This window comes from Hetaerina americana, unplaced genomic scaffold (genome assembly GCF_022747635.1).
Source record: "Hetaerina americana unplaced genomic scaffold, ioHetAmer1.1.p SCAF_79, whole genome shotgun sequence".
In the NCBI taxonomy this organism is placed as follows: Eukaryota; Metazoa; Arthropoda; class Insecta; order Odonata; family Calopterygidae; genus Hetaerina; species Hetaerina americana.
In genome coordinates this window covers 1,711,295-1,731,374 of record NW_027287416.1, presented here as the reverse complement: position 1 = coordinate 1,731,374, position 20,080 = coordinate 1,711,295, and the positions used below count along the sequence as shown (strand labels likewise).

Genomic DNA, 20,080 nt, shown 5'->3' with positions numbered 1-20,080 from the left:
ATTAGTTTTATCACGACTGAGTAGGCTAAAAGCATTCAAAAACTAATAGACGTATTGAAAAATTTGTAATGGGTTTGAATGGAAATTGCTCAAAAATTATTTATCCATAGAATAATAAAATGGATAAATATTGATTATTTTATGTTAAATAAGTTAATATAATCTTGTAATAATTATTTTGATCATTAAATTAAAGTTACGATTAATTAATTTCTAACTCCAAACAGTTAGGCTGATTCCCTTAGCGGCTTGTGTTACAACATGGCTCTAAATTAATAATAAACCCTCGACACGACTAAAATATTGTGCCATCTTTTGAATAACGAAACAAATACAAAAATAAATGATGTCTAATCATATTAATGAACTAAGTGGCACGGTTCAGACGAAAACTAAAATATTTCAATTTACACGCCTGTGCAGGTTATACATGCTTATATAGTTCTCTTAATAGTTTGAATGCATTAATGTGACAAATTCACTACATGATAAAAGACATTTTATGACTTTAAAATAATTAATTATTTATTTTCCTTAGTTTTAAGGAAAAATCTTCTGTAGTAGCGAGTCTGGGTACAAACATAATACGTCCCAAGCCATTTCTGGCTTTGTCATTTCGGATAGGCAGTCTTTTTTGCAAGCACCGACACATATGCAGGAAGTGGAAAGGTGTCCATTCAATTGTATTCAATGAATAGGGGTAATCAATGCTAGCGTAGTCACGCTTTCTCAATGCCACGCACCGATGCAATTTTCTTCGTTTTGTTCCACCACCAAACTAGAACTTCCTGGCTCGCCAAATATACTCCGCAACAAAAGCTGTACAAAAACACAGGGGCCAACAGAAACAGGTGAAGTATGGGAAACCATCATTAAAATATGCGTACAGGGAAGACTGACGAAATATCAGCCTTATCCATGGCTTCTTTGCAGGGTGATTAGATGTCAAGCTCACAAGAAGCTCTATATGCAATTCTTGCACATCGTATCGCTATTACGTAATTGTCAGGAAATCTTATGCAACGTTTCCGTTATTTTCCGAGGAAGTTGGAACTTGGTGGGGTGAAGCAGACGTAGACGTTGGAACGATAAAACTATTGGCTAACTTTGCTATCTATTAAATACTCTGAGCTCTTCAGGAACGACTGGAGGTCCCATATCTGAACACAATTCTTTCCGCGCTGAATTATTAAATATCGTATAATCGAATTAGTGCTCGGGGTATCTGCAGTGGAACGCTGTCATATGTACTATGCAAAAAAGAACAAAAACATTAAGGTGTGGATATGTCAATAGCAAGACGACCGATTATAACATTAGAACATATATCAATAACAAATGAATATATCGAATAATAGTTTATAACTGATTTTTCCCAAATGTAGAGGAAGAATTAATAATAATACAGAGGCCCTTTTAATGGCTGCTACGAAAAGATCCTCTAATTTTCTCAATCAGCGTTGGTTTCACTGTCGAAGTTTAGGAGTAGGTTCGTACTAAAAAACCCCCCACGAAGAGAGAATCGAAACAAAGTGTGGGGGAGGGTTTCTTTCCCTTTGGGGGTGTTGATTTCTGAGGAGCTCTGATATCAAGGCAGAAAATTACAAATATTGGGTTATCCAGAGAGCTCACGAGTATTTGGACCCAGAAACATCTGGATCATGCTCCTCAAAGCTTCAAACCGATTTACAAGCCCTTCGGAAATATTCGGAAGCGTAATATAAAATTTTCAACTAAGCATATTGCGTAATGTAGGCAAGTAAAAAGAGCTGCACCACCAGTTACCATCAGCAGATTCCGTGGGTGCGAATTACTGATACTCGTTCCTTTTAGGAACGAGCTCAAGTTTGGCAGCTGAGCGTTAGGTCACCTTAACAATTGTGGAGCACGGCCTTTTGATTTTTAAAATGCGAAATTTTTACCTGAGGTCGGACGACAAAGGTGACGAAATATTTACTGCCTAACCTGGAAAATTTATTGTACATGTACTTTTATATTCCTGTATTTTTTGCTATCGTTGTACAAAATCGAACAGTTTTCATCATTAAAACGGAGTTCACGAATAGTGAATTTTCATTCCAAGAAGGATTGTTACCGATATATGACGCATAGACAATACGAGAGAAAATCAGTTCGAAGTAGTTTGAATATCCTTTTAAATCCCGAATGAAGTCTTTCTAATTGGTTTTAGATCAGCGCAGTGCAAAATTGACTGTTATCAGCTGAATAACAACTTACAGCCAGTTCTTACGGCCTATAAAATAGGTAACAAAAATGAAAAATTTCATTATGCCGCAAAAATTTAGTGCCACAAGTGGAAATAAAGGAATAGAATGAAATAGACCGTCTGGAGACCCTCACGAGATTACCACGAAGTTGTTTGTGACTGTGTCAAACCAAACGCTAGGGACCAATTCAATATAAATGTGTGTTCGGGTAGTTTGGTGTTTTCCTCACGGAATCGGTCCCTGGTGGTTGGTTATACACCCTTAGCAAACTGCTTCGTGGAAATCGTATGATGACTTAAGTCTGTCTATTTCATCCAATTCATTCATTTCCCCTTGTGCCATCTATTTTTCACGGCCAACGGCCGTTTTTTCATTTTTGTTACCAGCACAATGTCAATTAATCACGCTTATGGTTGCAATTTTATACTCTTTAAGACGGTGGAAAATTTGTTAAACAAAATTTTACAAAATTCTTATGGATGTATCTACTTACTGACATGGACGGCTGCTAGTGTAGGAGCCAATAAGACTGCTGCTGAAACAAATATGGCTAACGTCCTCAAGAATCTGACGACGCCCAACTGCTGTTCCACGCTTCTCAGCGCCCATAATCCCCTTGCAGCCATTAGTCTGTAAGGAGAGGGCCTCCTGGCCCTACTCGCACTTCGACACCTATTGGGTGAGAGGAAAAGAAACAATTATGAATAACATAAATTTATGAAGCTTAGAAGGATGATATAATTTCGAACTCAATTCTAAGGTATTTTCGTAAGGAATAGAACACAGAAAATGTTCCTACTCATTATTTATCCTCATAATCAGATAAAAGTTTTCCACAAAATAGAAACATACTCGTATTATTCCAGTAGGTACCGCTCATCTTGCAGTGAAAGAATATATTTTGAGTGTGACGAAAAATCATGGTAAATTTCAAAGCTTTTATGACGGCACTCGTACTTGTGACTCTACCATAAATTACCGAATTCAATAATTTATTGAACGTAATTTTGAGTCAAAGGCCACAAGTCTAACCGTTGTATTTTCAGAAAATTAACTTGAGTATGCGATACATTTTGACGACTATACGTCACTCACATTTTTCTCGCTAAATATTGTTATTTTATTGCTGTCGTGTTTTCAATTGAATAAGAGAATGTTACATCAGGATTATCTGAGAGGATAATTAAGAAAGATACTAAAGCAATCAGGCCAGGGAAAACGACAAATAATTGGAGACCAAATGTACCTATTATTAAATATTATGCAGCAAATTTTAATGACACAGGTACCATGCGCACACAATGCCATCAGTGCTTCCCCTAAACCAAAGGATATTAATAATTAATTGATTACATGTGCGAAAAAATATGTAAAAAATCATTGATCAATAATAAATCAATCAATAATCAATCTCCAGACCATATTACTACTCATACAGGAATAAAAACCTATTAGTCTATTGACTCTCTACCTTGTTTGAAATTATTAGGATTTGTAGTTGTAACTAAAAATCTGTAGTTTCTAATTGATGTCATGTATCTTAAAGCTTTGAAGAAAGAATAAGCGCTATTAAGGAAACATAAGTAGGAGTAATCACCTACGTGCGACGTATGTACATCTAGATAATATCCCGCAAAGCCCCACAAGGGTGAGTGATGGGAGTGTTGGGTCACCAGTCACGCAGGTATTATAGAATACTAAAATCTATGTAAAACATATTTCAAACTATTTTGTACTTCATTCACCAAAGGTTGCATTGCAGTTATTTTAAATATAGTACTAGTCGATGGCTATTTGAGAGTTATAATCTTCACCCGATAAGCTTGTGAAGCATATAAATTCCAATTTTCTCATTTACATAATACGCCTCCTCCTGGAATACATAAGGTAAGACAGTGAAGAGTGGCTTGCTTCATTAATACATACGAGGGTCATCCGGAAAGTAGTACCCGTTCGTGCCGCATGAAGTGCTGACGACGCGAGTAGCCGCTGGACGAGGTCAGATAGCTTCAGTGGCTTGTCTGCCTTCTCTGAGCCAAGTTGCGTGACGCTAGCATTGCCTGTGTTGTTTCTGTGATTGTTTACAATGTTTAAAAAAATTGAGAACGCCGCCAGTTGTGAAGTGAGGGCAGTGATTAAATTCCTCAATGCAAGAAACGTTCGCCCATGTGATATTCATCGCCAATTAAAGGAGGTGTATGGAGACAATGTAATGGACGAGTCGTCTGTTCGGCGGTGGTGTCGCAACTTCAACATGGGGAGGGGGAACACACACGACGATGAGCGTTCGGAGAGACCGTCTGTCATTACAGACCAACTGGTGAGCTCAGTTGACGAATTCGTGAGGAACGATCGGCGCGTCACAATTGATGACATCTGTGAGCATTTTCCCAATGTTTCTCGAACAATTGTTCATGAAATTGTTAAACACCATCTGCATTATGCAAAAATTTGTGCAAGATGGGTCCCTCGCGTATCTCAATGAGCTGGCGGCGAAGGACTATGCAGCAGGAATACAGAAACTTGTCACACGTTATGACAAATGCCTTAATTTGCTTGGAGATTATGTTGAGAAGTAGTTTAAAGTATCCTCTTTCAAATAAAATTTTTTATGTTTGTTAATATTTACTTTTGTGTCGTTATTTCACGAACGGGTACTACTTTCCGGATGACCCTCGTAATTTGATGAAAGGTTGGCTGAATGAAATCTTAGTTAAGTCATATGTTTAACTATTTCCCCCAATCATTAAACAAATTTTTGACTAATTTTTCTTTGAAATAATGGAAAATTTTGGTACCCTCACATGGAAGATATTTAGGATATTCTAAGTAACCAAATTTAAATAACAGCATGATTTCCAGCTCAAACAGCATATTTCGATGCCCGGGTTATAGAGCTCGCAAGTGATAATTTATTTAAATGAATATAGTTTTTGGATACACTCCAAATCAAAGGGATGCAAGCACTTCGTGAGCGATAGGCAATGATAAAGATAGAATGTTCACTCATGATAAGGGGGTGAATGTATGATAAAATTTGCTGAGTGACTCTCAAGAGATCTGATAGGGAAAACTTAAACCATTACCAACATCATAAGCTTATCGAAATTAAGTTTCCCTTGTAGTTTTCGTCTACCTTCTAAAATACGGGAAATGATTCGATTATTTGACCGAAATCTTGAGTCGATAATACTCAAACCCAAAATTTAAAGGCTATTTTTGTAATGCTACGCTTGGTTACATTAAATGGAATTCAATGTTGCAATATCAAGTAGGTAGAAGCTTCACTTAACGTTCATTTTGGATGCCGAACGATGAAAGAACGTTTTTAGATTTGATTGAAATTGTTGACTCATCTTATGACTTTGGAATTTACTACTATCAGAAAAAGAAACATTTTCATTCAAGGTTAATTATTAACTTCGCAACCTTTACGAATTAATTTTTTTATACTCTTTGAACTGAAGATGACGATTTTGCGAGACGATATATTTTAATGAAGAGACATCAATGTAAGATAAAAAGAACAAAGACGGTCTGTCATAAAAGCATTGGAAAAAGCATATGTTAAACGGGGGGATCAAAAGGCAGAAGAAGTGGAAGACTTTTGTCACTGGGGAAAAAAATCAAAGTGGGAGAAGGGATCGAGGGAAAACGATGGACGATGAAAATAAATAGAAATATAGCCCGGGCTATAAAGATGTTCTCTCCGAATAAAATTCCAACAAAATCTTTAAATGAGGAAGAACTTTATCGAATGCATCCGAAGTGAGATGCTCTCAGATGAGTGCATAATGAACAGCAACAGATAGCGTGGACAATAATAGCAGCAGAAAGGAGGAAACTGGAATAATTGGAAATGTGGAGATACAGGTATGTATGGGAGAATGATGAAAACCAAATGGATGAATTGAATAAGTCACACAGAGAAACGGAAGAAGGAAGCCTGATGAAAAATGAAAAATACAAGGGACAACCTTATCGGACGTATTTTAAGATGGTGACAGTCTCGCCGAGGGAGAAGAAAGGACGGAATGAAATACAGAGGATACGATTCATAAAACATGTGGCAGCCATCAAAGACGAGAAATATCTACATCTTAGCAATACATCGCGAGCCGTCACAAGGGCGTGTGGCGGGGAAATAAGCTGATGTGAAGAAGTTAACCGTAGAAAGGACTGAGGGAAAACTGTACTATACCACTCTAAAGATTGATGGCCAGTGATCGTTACAATGATGGCTTATTTACGTGTAGTGTGTGAACAAAAAATTCTCTGTTGACCGCTTTATTTTAGCCACACAACTCTTTCGAATTCTCATTCAAACCTATGTCTAGGTGAAAAACTTGTGAACATCACTGTGTGTGAAGAGGAAAAAAAGTATTAGGACACCAACCTAATGGTTCAATTCTGGGGTAATAGTACCGAGTGCAAAAGGAATGCTGGGCGGCAATATGTTTTTCAACTATAATTTATATTAGTACTAAACCTAGGTTCTGATGAATGATCAAAATTTCTGCATTGGTAAACTACATGTTCGGTGCTGGAGGATCTGAATTTAACAACTATCTATGCTGGTGTCAATTTCTCTTACTCCTCCAGGTAGTCGAACCTGCCGATATGTTCTCTGGCTCCGAAAGTTCCATATCTAAAGTAGACAATCAGGTTGTCCCTGTGCCACTCAAAATATTTCAGGCCCATATTCCAAGTTGTCCATCATTTAAACATGATTTTTGTTGAAATGTGACATTTTAGAAATGGCATACAGTGTGAATAAAATACCAGAGATCGAAAAACATTGAGCTTGTTACGTTTTTCATGTCCAAACCTCGGCGTTGAGTGCACTATTGGATGAGTCCAAAGCGTGATTAGTAACCTGAATGGTAAAACAAGGTATTTTAAAAACAAACACGGGTCCAGTTTGACAAGATGATTGATATTAGTGGAGAAACTTACAACTTTGGAGACAGCAGCATAAAAAATTCCATTAAAAGAGTTCCACGAGGCCTAGAGAACAATCTTTGGAAGCGAAAAAAAGCGATCACTTTCTGTCATGATGCTTTTTCAAAAGTAAAAAGACTCTTTCAAATGTTAATATTGACTTTGGAAGGCTAAAAGATAGGGACAGTATCATTCGCCTCTTCCGGGGTGTAAAGAATGTTAGCTGAGTAATGATGGGTGGAGAATTTTCTTTCGTCGTCATGGGGAAAGCTACGCCCTAGCGGTATCTTGGGGTGTTCCTCTGACCTGAATACCCAGTTCCTTGTTTTGGTCTACAAGCCAACTGACGCTATTCCTACGAAAGTAGAAAATGAAGACCACAAAATAATGAAATTTCATTATATTAACGCTAGGGAAACAATAAAATGGAAATTTTGTACGTCTGAATGCAATAGCTTTCATTTTCAGGCTCTTAGTTCATCATTTAAACCTACTGCATTTCTAAATGAAACCCAGTACTATACTAACTATATATATATATATATATATATATATATATATATATATATATATATATATATATATACATAAACACTAAAAGTGTGATTTCCAAGGGTGAATGTATTCCGCGGACAATAAACAGCGCGCCTTACGGTGAAATAATCCATCGTTAAACATTCACGAAATACCAAAATAACTCCTGCTGTTTATGATCCTTCTCGTGAATCTAGCATAAATTAAACTAAAAAGTAGTTCCGGGAAATAAGGTACAATCAAAACCTTTTACGTGACTGTACGCGACAGAAGCTTAAACGTCTACAATGGGGATGAAAGGATTACGCAAGGTATATTCATATGGCCACTATTAATTGAACGAGATTTCCATTAATATGAGGACATCAGAAAACAATAACACTACGATGGAAATTAATCTGGATGTAGGAGCGGAAAACCTTTATTATTGAGACCAGTTTTTGGGGTATGAGACTTTCAGGCATTCGCCAACTTATCAATTCGTTCCTAGATAACCAACCCTCTAATTTTTAACATTGGACTAAATTACCCCATAAGGATAGGCAAAAGGAAAAATTTTGCAACAGCGAATGAACGGAGGACGTGTAACAAAAATGTGTGTGTGAAAAGTTTGAGTTACACGAATATTTTTATTTACGTTATTATTTTATAATTTCCTTGTAGAACCAGTGACCAATGGTTCCGGTACATTGGATTAGCGTGTGTGTGTATATATATATATATATATATATATATATATATATATATATATATATATATATATGGATATCTGGATTCAATCAGAGAGGGAAGGATTCCGATGGTTCTCCTGTGCCTATGAAATAAAATGTATGAAATATGACGAACAAAGAAAACTTGCAACATAATGTTCAATGAAAAATGACCCTGATTTGTTACCAGAGTGTTCCCAGGTCATCAGGAGGGTTTCAACAAATACAGAGGAGAAAAAAGTACGCACTATAGCCGACTACGTGAAATTACGACCACATCGAGAATGCTAGGCCGATTCCTTTTTGTATTTTATTCCATATGCATATATTAAAAATTCCTTTTTATTTGTTGATCTGTTATTATTTAAAAATATCCACAGGCTATTGTTGGATAAGGGTATCCATAATAATTCTCTCCTGCTCTCTGGGTTATTACCAAACTTCTGCACTCCGACCAGGCTTAATAGGGAATGTAACATTTCAAACACCAAACCATAACTTTTTTAAATAGACCGGTTGGTTGGCATGAATTTTTTCTGGCATGGGAGTGAGTTTTCATTGAGTTGTGAGATACTTCCGAATCAGCAAAAGGATTATAAAGGTCTGTTAGATAAAAAAAGATACTTCGAGAAGAAATATCCAATTCAAACCCTTGCCAGAATGCCATTAAAAAAGAATGCCCAAGAAGAATGCCATTCTTTTTTCCGTAGAAAAAACTTATTGAATGCTGTGCGAGGGCGGAATTAATTTCATGTACCGAACGGAACTGTTATCTTATGCTAACGTCACTCTTTGACAAATTCCATGACAACCGCAGATATGATGCCGAGGGCACAAAATCAGCCCGTCCTATTAAGCAAATATGAGTTCCATCATTCATCCCCATTAGTCACGTGCTGCGTACAAATACTCGATGTTAAAGGTAGATACAATGGTGAAACGAAACTTTTAGTGAAACGTTGAAAAAAGAGTAAGGCTGTGACAAGCTAATGGAGCGATGGAGCTTTCTCCTCCAAACTTTCGTTCAAGCGAATGACGGTGCGACTACACAAATCTAGGCTCTCTCTTGCAAGCGCGCCGCAAAGAATGCCCGACCATTTCATCCATCTGCTTCATCTTATTGGAGGTGCAATTTCATCTCCTCTCTCTCCATCTCTCTCCCTCCCTCCTTCTCCTTTCTGCCTTCCTTCACTCACTCCCTTTTCTCCCTTCTCTCCCTCCCCCATTTCTCTCATCTTCTCCCTTCTCTTACCCTCCGATATTTGAACGGTTGGTTCCTACTTCCGGTGGATATAACAATATTTGTCGGGAAATGGATGAGGCGATCAGTGCCTCAGGCCAACCTCTCTTAGATCTTACCGGAAAAAAGTCATCGCGTCCTTTACTACAGACATTTGCTCGAGGATAGGGAGTCTCGCAATAGAAAGAGATAACAGCCTATTTCCCTTGTTTGCGGGGGGGATTCACATGGTTTCCTTGAATTCCTATTCGTAATATAGATGCCGAAAATACACTTGATGCATGCGACTGGAATGCTTTTACAGCATGCATAGTTTTGTAGTGGAATAGACGAGACAATGTGGAAAGGAGAATTTATGGCAGTTCTTGACAGGGATCTGCGGAAATATTTAGGTATTAAAATGATACATCTTAGTAGTTACGATCATTTCTCCTAAATTCTTTTCACATTAGATGTACATGTAGGCTTCCCAAAAAGATGATATATCATGTGCTGTAAGAGATATAGTTAATCGACACTTCTCTCATACGCTAATTTTCAATTTCATGATTCACTGATCAGTTAAGGACAGAAAAATCTCCAATTATGATTCATTGGAAGGCAAACCAATCTATTGTTGGAGGTAGTGCAAATAATTGGCCCTTAGCTGTCCCTTACAAAGAATAAAAGCTTAACAAATGAAGAAATTCGCGACATTTCTCTGCTACAAGAACGTGAAATCGTAGGCTTAATTGCCACATGCCTCTTTACATATAATTTTTATACTGATTCTAATAATGAAATTAATTTGAAAGAGCCAAAAAAATTTATATACATCCATTCAAAGTATGAAGTACGATTATCAAGAAAACAATCGATGACCATGTTAGCAATCACGATACAGAGAAAAAAATTACATTTCATTTTTGCATTCTGAAATTTCATGGCAAAAATTTACCTTAACTAGGCATAACACAGGAAAATAGTCAAGGATAAATTGAAAAGGAAATCAGATGGGGCTAATCAAATGAAATAATCGCTTATGGCCAAGATGAAGTGGTTTACAATGCAGCAAAAATATCTGTAAGCTCTGGGACCTTGAGCACGGAATCATTCTCATTTTGGGCGAGTCCTCTTACCATACATGGGAATCAGTCGAAATTACATATTTAAATAGTATTTCAGCTCGAATGAACACATATCATTTCTAAGGAACTTTAATTAAATAATCCAAAGCCTTAATTGTTTGAATAACTGACTTGATTTCGAATGATTAAATGTTCGCGCGGAATTTTTAATAGTTAAACATTTGGATCAATGATTCCCTTCAAATTTCATCATCTCGGAAAGGGTGCTAATGGGCCAGCGCACGAAAGGGTCAGATGGAGTCGAGCGATTGGATTGGAAGTGCAATGCAATCGCTGAGGTCACTCCTAAGTGTGGACATTTGATGCGTAGGACTATTAATGGAACCTTTTCGAGGCCGAGGGAAGTAGGCTGGCAGAAGCATGAGCCCAAAAAGGCAGTAAGGAGAGGATGAGTTGATAATAATTATGTCATCTCAATACTTACAAAAAATGTGTGCCAGTAGACATGATCTGTGGTCAAACCGGCGGCCTTTTCTGCCAGACTATAACATTACGTGATTTCCGTTTGTCTCCAAACTTATATTAGTCTTGTTAGCGAATTAATTTTAATGCTGGCATTCAGTTGACTTGGAGATTAGATTTGAGCAGGGAGATAAGGGGATAACTCGCGAAATTCTTATCTCATTTGCGCTTTTTTTTCAAGGAGAACAAATAAATACAAGGTTCAAAGCAGTCGATTGATAATTTAAATCGACGTAAAACAAAATATTTGGTCAAACGCAAAAATATTATTTTTGACTGGAGGTTTCCGTAGCAATTAGTGCTTTCGCTGAATAATATTTCGGCGTTTCCTGCTGTGATCTGAGAATCCAGTTTCGTTCTACCAACAGAGAACATAAAGTTGAGGGTCATGAAAAATGCCCAATAGAAATCAGGAATTACTGAAAAACTTATCGTTTGATTTAAATTGTGTGGGAAGCAGTTTGTTATGAAATACCAGCCGAATATTCATTTTCCACAAACTTAAGCGGCACATAAAAACAAGGATTATTTGCTTATGAAATAATCGTAAAATTTCACAGCAAAATTTCAATCGGGTAAATATTTCTGATGAAATGATTGTTATTAAAATTTAGGAATTACAACATCCCTGCACTCACTTCACTCTTTCATTGCAACCCGATGTCATACTGAAAAAAGGATGCTACACTCTTTCCATTCTTCTGGAGTCTTGAATGGACGCCACAGAGCACACAAAATTCAGAATGGGTCAAGGTCTAGTTTCACCATGTTCGGCCAGCAGATAATCACGTCCGAATAAATAGCCAAGAATGGACGAGATGAGGACACAACTTATAAAAACGCGACATCACGAGTATTTCAATCTCGGCTTTATCCACCTGGGATAACTGCGACGGAGCTCAAACATAAAAAAAACCTTCAATGGTGCACCTCCGGAAGTGGACTCACCCTCTGTTATTGGATGCTGCCCGACCCGCTGGCGACCTCACGGGACCCCGTCAAAGTCTCCCCACGCCCCACGGAGGCTCTCCGAACAGTGTGGTCCCTTTCGGCGACGTAATCCTTGACCACCTCGAAACGAAATAGTTACATCCGAGTCCGTTCGTGTACCAGCTTCACTCGCTCGGTAAAAGATTTCCTTTCCCTCAAAGGGCGGGCGCTTCACTCCCGGTACGTCAGCCGCGGGTAGGAAGACTTCCCGTGCGAGCGAGACGGCGGCGAACTGAAATGCCCCGGACGAGATCGGACGAAAGTTATCGGTCGCGGGGGAGGGTTCTGCTCCGATAAACCGACACGGGAGACGGAGAGAGAGATGAAACTCGGAACCGAAGGTTTACTGGGAGGAGGGAGAGGCGGAGGAAGCAGAGGAGGATGGATGCGAGTACCAAAGTGTGCACACGAGATGGAACGACTCGGAGAGAAGACTTCTTTTCTTCCCTCCCCCCGTCCCCATCGCGACAGCGGCCTCCTCCCACCTCTACTTCAGGGAGTCCTTCGTTCCTCTCCCTCCCACCCACCCGACCCTATTCCTCCTCCTCCTCATTTGACGCCCCTCCACCAATCCTATCTTCTCCCCCCTCTCTTCAAGTATCCCTCCGTCGGATCCGGCCGTGGTGCGGACACACTCTGACCCACTCGGTCCCGACCCATCCACCAGGAGGGGGGAAGGGAGAGTGGAAGGGGAGCAGGCAGTTTACGAGCGCATCTCATAGAGGGCGAAGGCGTGCAAGGAGGCTGCAGACCAGCGATGCTGGATCCTGAAAACGAATGTTTTTGACCCAGTGGAGAAAGTGTTATTTGAGGATGTTGACATTAAGTTCATGGCAGAACCCTTGTATTTAATAACGGCTGTTCGCAATGAAAGGTATGTTAAGCGACTGCGACAAAAACTAGGGAGTTTAGAACACGCGAGCTTACTTCTGACCCAAGTCTGGCAAAAGATATTATCACCTATGAGCGTTCTGAATTTAACGACTCAATCTCCAGTTACCAGGTTGTCGAAATCGTACGCTGTTAATGTATCTACCCCTACCACACGCCCCAGTGAACCTTGTTGATTTGATATATAGATATGGAAGCTTCAGTTATTAAGGTACGTCGCATTTGATATTTCTTTGGAATGTCACAACTCGCTCATTTTCGTTTGTTTCTCCCGCCTCCCCAATGTTACTCCATCTGCCTTTTGCCTCACACTAAGGTACGTAAGCAGCCAATATTTCATTAAAAGTAACTGATGAAACTTATATATAAACATGTTACACTTTTTTTAGAGGGTGTCCACGATATTTTTCTCAGAATGCCTTTGCCTGAAGAGTAAAGGATATAAAGGCATTCTTTATAGTCGAATATATTAGCACCGATTCTTCGGTTGTAGGGTGGGTAGAAAAACATAGAAACCTAGAGCGAAATATAGAGATTTTCTGATCCTGATATATATATACACACACACACACACATATATATATATATATATATATATATATATATATATATATATATATATATATATACATACATATATATGTATATAAACCATAAAAAACCATAAACACAGTAATCAACCCGAAGGTCGGTTTGGTATGTGATGGTAGAGTTCACCCAGTACTAAGCCCGACGGCGTGTGAAATTCAGGGTAGGGCGGCCAGTTCCTTTCCCTGTGCCGGTTATGGTTTCCCAGGAAGATCTGGTACTCGAAAAATCACATAGCTTAGGTGGAGCTGCAGGTGCCCAGAGTGCCTTGCCTGGGAATCAAACCCGGGCCCATCCGGTCAGCAGTTCAACGCTCTACCCCCTGGACAGTGTTAATGGTGTGTGTGTGTATATACACACACACACATATATATATATATATGTATACATATACATATATATATATACATATATAGTATGTATACATATATATATATATACACATATATGTATACATATATATATATATATATATATATATATATATATATATATATATATATATATATATATATATATATACATATATATATATATACGACCGACGTATGATTTCTAATAAAGTGACATATTCGAAGCAGGGCGTAAACGAATTTTAGAAAACCTGATGGAGCTATTCTTTCTGTAAGCGGAATATTCAGTCCGCCAGAAGGGTGATATTAACTTGGAGACTTCCATTAACATAGAAATTTCCAACGCACGAGATTCTTTCACTCGGTATATTCTAAGTGTTCCCCTTTTGAAATCCACAACAAGGCAATTGTAAAAATTATTCAATTATATCTGCAATATTGTTAAATACACATTGAGTTCTTACAATGAATGCTTTATTCGTTAAATGCATATTCGTGAAACATTCGTACGAAAGGACACATAGCGTCACACATTTAATAAAGAATCTGGGGTGGAAGCCTTTTATTATGCAAAGACTCCAGGCTAGATTGAACTTATTACAAAGATTTAAAGCGTGTGGTTTTGCATTCGACATTGGAGATGTAATTAAGCCCCCTGATTACACTGGCAGAGCCGACAGTTACCCCAATATAAGACACTTTCGAGCGGATAGATTCAAGTATTCGTTTTTCCCGCGCAATATTCGCGACGCCAATAATGGGGGAGCACCTAACACAGTATTCGGTACGCGCTGTCGAAAATAAGGTTATATAAGATTAAACTCCCCCAAAACTCTCTCCAAGTCTGGCGTCCTAACGCCTCCCGCCGGGCGCCCTTGTGCTGGGTGGGGTGTAGGTGAATGTAGATAATGTCTATTGTATTTTTTTACGTCTAGAATTTGTAGAATACTAAACGTTAATAAGTGTCTGAATTGCATGTATGCCCTCTTTAAATGATTTTTTCTTGTCTCTTTGAGTAGGTACAGGAACAGCTGCTAACCATGCAATACTCGTAATATGACGCCTGTTACATGATTGGTGTTCGGTCGCCCCAATTTCACGCGGTTTTTGTGTGGATCTCGGGGTGCCATAAGTATAAGGAAATAGAGGGAATATATGTAGAATGGCTGGTGACCTACCTCCTCTTGCCAAACGTACTTAGAACAACTTGCGGGGTAATGTGTAGATATACAATTCCCCGCAATAATATATATATATATATATATATATATATATATATATATATATATATATATGTATATATATACTATTTAATAGAATGCTTTTTGGCTTCGTCTGTTAGGAGGAAAGAAAGAATAACCATGGTAAGTGTGTTCATAAATATCATTCTTCAACCAATATCTACATCCATTATTAAAATAGAAAGAAAGACTCGTACTTTTCCACAGATTCCACGGACAATATCTACATGTTTATTTAATATTACTTTCGTAAATTTTGGCATCAATACGGTATGGAGTTTTTAATTGCTAATTTTAATTGTTACCGTGGTAAGATAGTGGCCGACAATTCGATATGAACTCCCAAGCTCAAATGAGGCAATTTGCATCATTTGGTTTTGCACCTCATTTTTTCGTTGAGAATTAATAAGTACAGACTACCACATATCCAAGTTATTGAGATGGTTTCTTTTTTAATTTGGTTACATGGAAGTAACAGGTCGGGCTACTGATAAAAGTACTAATACAGTGTAAATAGACTAAAACTTCCTTATTTCATCGCCTAATATTGACTTTCCTTTAATTTGGCGACTTAAGAGAGCTACTCATCATTTCTTGGATAACTACGTACATAATATGAACCTCTTTAAAAATCTTTCTTAGATTAAAATATTCATACGATATAATTTTTATGCTATTAATGGGATTAAAACTATTGAAATTTATATTTTAAAATTTAAATGCGTAAAGATGAGTCTCATGCGCTAACTAGTTCAAATACCTTACGTTATTTCAACAATCCTACGTTATTTCAACAATCCTACGTTATTTCAACAATTCTACGTTCTTACTAACATTATTTGAGCAATGATATACTTTTCTTTATACTTCCCACGGTTATGTGTTCCTAAGAATGTGATTTTGAGATAAATTCGGAATGATACTTTTATTTATATCCACCGTAAGGGATTGATAAGTATTCTATTTCAGACTCTTTATCAGACCTAGCTGATTTTCACAAAAATAATACTATTCACACTCATTCCCAACTAAAATAATTCACGTTTATTAAGTTAAATTATTTAGAAATAGAATGATTAAAACTTTAATGCTATGATGAATGAATATCAACTTGATGAATAATTGTAATTTTAAAATAAATATAAGATGTGTGCACAACATGAAATGCAGGATATCACATCGAAGGTGCGGCTCCATCGTGGTAAATATTTGATCCAAGAGAGAGGAAGAGTGGGAGAGAGGGATTCGATGACTTATTCCTTGTCACTTATATAATAATGAATACCCCTTCACTGGAGATACACTGGTAAGTAGATACTGGGAGAAGTGGCAAGACATTCGTGGCGCATTTTCTCCCATTAGTTCTTAGAAAATCAAATGACACCTAACGGGAGGGAGGGAAGAGAAAACCTTGAACATGCATGAAATATGCTCACCGTGATGTGCCAAGCCGTAAATATCTTCGCCGACCAATAAATACTCATTTCTCAATTGCACTGCCTCCCACACCCTTTACCCACACCTCAATATAAAATGTATACTACTTTTAATACATTATAATTATTTAAAATTGTATGTATAAATACATATATGCATATAATTATATATATAAATATGTATAAATATACATAATGTGTATATATTAATGGGGTCGAAAAGATCATATTCCTATTATTCCCTGAAGATGGTGATTGAGCATCCACTGAAAATTTTAAAACACTTTCTGTAAGCACTAATCTTATTTTTCGTGCCTCCAATATTTTAAGTGATTATTTATTAGTTTAGTTTATATACATAAGAAGAAGAGGAAGTTGGTTTGGCCACCGAAGAATCCAATCGATTCTGGTTTTTTTTGCGTGCTCTTATTTATTTACTGGTGCCATCCAAGTCATAAATACTGCTGTACGAGCATTTCCATTTGTGTGTATAAACCTACATATGTGATTATGTGGGGATATGTCAGTATATGTAATAAATAAATAAATAAATAAATAAATAAATAAATATATATATATATATATATATATATATATATATATATATATAATGTAAGTTCCTTCTCTTTGTAAAGAAAGGTGGCAGCGCGACCGGAAATTCGGAGTACGTGTGAGATTTATTCTTTGCGTTTCTGTGTTTTTGTTTTTCGTCGGTGCTATCTTGGTGTACATTAATATTCACATCCGTGAGGCTTTTACACGGGGGAGCGTTAGGAAGGAGGTAGGGAGCGGAACAGTTAAAAGGGTATATCTTGGGCAAAGGGAAGGGTTGCAGGGCGGAGGTCAATGGAGGAAGGTGAAAATAGGGTCTGATAACGGGTTGATGGATTTGAAGATATTTTTGAGGCATGAGGGCTGTTCGAAGGTTACGGAGGGGCATTGGGGGAATAAGGCGCAGGTGGATATACTATTTTTCAATATTCTATAAAAATCTTTGAGCATAAATGTTTAATTAGTGGCTCCAGGAAATTTGTAGTGCATAGAATGATAAAGGTGGGTCTTGTACTTTCGGGGCGTTGAGGGCAGTTGGTGTAAGTGGGCGAATGTTCTCTTTTAAAAGGTTTTTCGAAAACCCATATTCCAGTATGAATCATCAGGAGTGTATACTATTCAGGCGCATATATTTTCTAGGTACATATTAAAAGCGGGTGTGAAAATACAAATACGATAACCCTGAACAGAATGTGATTTTGGGATGGTTCCATTGCTGCGTAAGGGAAGGTAACTGCCATAGTGCAGATATTGGGAGTAATTTATCGATTTTATGTGTGCTGCAATATGAACTTTATGGTTTTGAAAGTGAAAGCCGAGTAAAGTAATAGGAGATAATAACATGGAGGAATTGAATTTTACAGAGAAAAATGAGTTTAGGCTTTAAATATTAAGAAAATCTATTGCGTAGGTTGAAAGAGAAAAATGTCACTGCTATCTTTGGACCATAAAAGTGACACGAGGGTTTGGGCGGAAAGATAGTTTGTTCTAGATTACTTATGGAGAGGTTAGCATAAGCTGCGGGCATACTGCTAGTATCGCAGTGCCTATAGCAGTGCCGCCTTTGGTCTGAAGGTAGAAACGTTTATTGCAGATTTTATAAAGCGTTTTTTTCAATACAACATTTGGAAAATCAAGCAGGAACTCTGTGGAAGGAAGATGCGTCGGTTTTTGGGATGAAGAGTGGTTTAGGGCGGTTGAACCTTGATCGTGAGGAAGGGATGAGTAGAGTGAAGTCGCGTTAGTAATAGCTATGAGTAGCTTTGCCTTTGGAGGGATGGAAACGAAATGAAAATGGTTGAGAAAACCATAGTTGCCCTGCACGAAGGAGGGTAAGGAATGGACAATGGGTTGCAGATAGTGATGTACGAAGGTGGAAATTATTTCGGTGGGGAATTAAAACTTGAAAAATGGATTGTTCTGGATGCTAGGGCTTATGAATATTGAGTAGAATGTAGAATTGGGGGGGTGGGGGCTAGGGTTCGAGGGTGACAGGTTATTGGCTGTCTTGCGTGGAGAGGCATTCTCAAGGTCCGAATTCACACACAAGGCTATGTAGTCTTGGGTGTTAAGCGCCACTCTTGAGGAACTCCTGTCTACAGTGAAATTGATTATAACGCTGGGATAGGAGTGTAATAATTTGAGAACCTTTTTCTTTTTTTGCGGATCGGTTTTCTTTCAAGTTTAAGGGATTCGATGGAAGACTGATGGGATGTTTCGGGGAGGAAAAATTTCTTGAATATTACTGCTGGAGGATTAGAAAAAAATTCTACAGTTCGTGGGCGAAAATAGGGCGGAGTTATCGTTTTTTGGCTCAATTGGCGGAGACGTGGCTTGAAGAGGTCTGATTGGAATTCCTGAAAATCCTATCAGCTTGGAGTCCGACAAAAACTTAAGATGTCAGTGAGGATGTCAATGTGATTTATTTTTGGGGTCGGGGAGAAAGATAGACTCCTTTCAGGACAGATAGCCCTATAGATCCGCAGTCATGTGCGAAGGGAGGAAAAGAAGGTTGTAAACCGCGTTAAGTTGAGGACAATAAAGGAACAGGACTGACTGCAAGCTCTGGTGGCGGTGGAGGGGTAAGTAAATCAAGGGAGAGATGGAGACCAACATAGAAAAAGAAAGCGCATAACATAGATATTTTTTTAAGATGGCTTGAAAGTCTGTTATATAAATATTTTAGCGCAGACACTGTGATCGCGTTTAATTGCAGTATTAGATGGGTGTCAAAAAGGGTTATAATTTTCAATACTGATATTTAGTTGAGTCAATGATTATTCTGAATGGAGATATATTGGTCGAGGACTAGACGGGGGAGACCAATTGTTTTTGATAAATGATTTGCGCATTGCGCGAGCTAGTGTGCGATTGGACGGTAACTGCGGATCCAAAAGAGAGATAGGTTTGGATATATAATTAAATATAAGCGCTCTAAGGATACAAGGGAAAGGAAAGTATAAAAGGAGCAAACAGCGGTGAAATGGTCTGTACACTGACTGCAGTGAAGTCTCAGCAGTGCAGAAACCGATGGCACATCACGGAACAAACACAATAAGGAATAGACGTTCACAATTAAGTAGCTGAACACTATGACCAATGAAAGCGAACTCGGAGAGGTATTATAAAATCGAAGATGCTATACATATACAACACATAACACCGCTCCGAAGCTGTCTCTCCGAAAACGTCTAAATCCCAGGCCTCAAAAAAACACATTAAATCCCACGACGTCACCGTCTAAAGCCAACCAGATTAAGCCCTATTAATGAGCGAAAGGAACTGAAG

The 20,080-nt window shown here is 38.0% G+C and overlaps 1 protein-coding gene across 2 annotated transcripts in view; it reads right to left on the bottom strand.

The window, feature by feature from the left end:
* LOC139697501 (putative diacyglycerol O-acyltransferase Rv3480c) overlaps positions 1–20,080 on the bottom strand; it is a 78,735-nt gene that overhangs the window by 14,842 nt on the left and 43,813 nt on the right. The window contains exons 1-2 of one of the 2 annotated variants that reach the window (XM_071596231.1): positions 12,191–12,564; positions 2,722–2,900 (exon numbers count right to left, since the gene is read on the bottom strand). In XM_071596231.1, the coding sequence (XP_071452332.1) occupies positions 2,722–2,854 (133 nt within the window). In that variant the 5' untranslated portion in view covers positions 2,855–2,900; positions 12,191–12,564. Of the gene's footprint in view, positions 1–2,721; positions 2,901–12,190; positions 12,565–20,080 lie in introns of those variants that run through there. The other variant, XM_071596229.1, reaches the window with a different exon arrangement.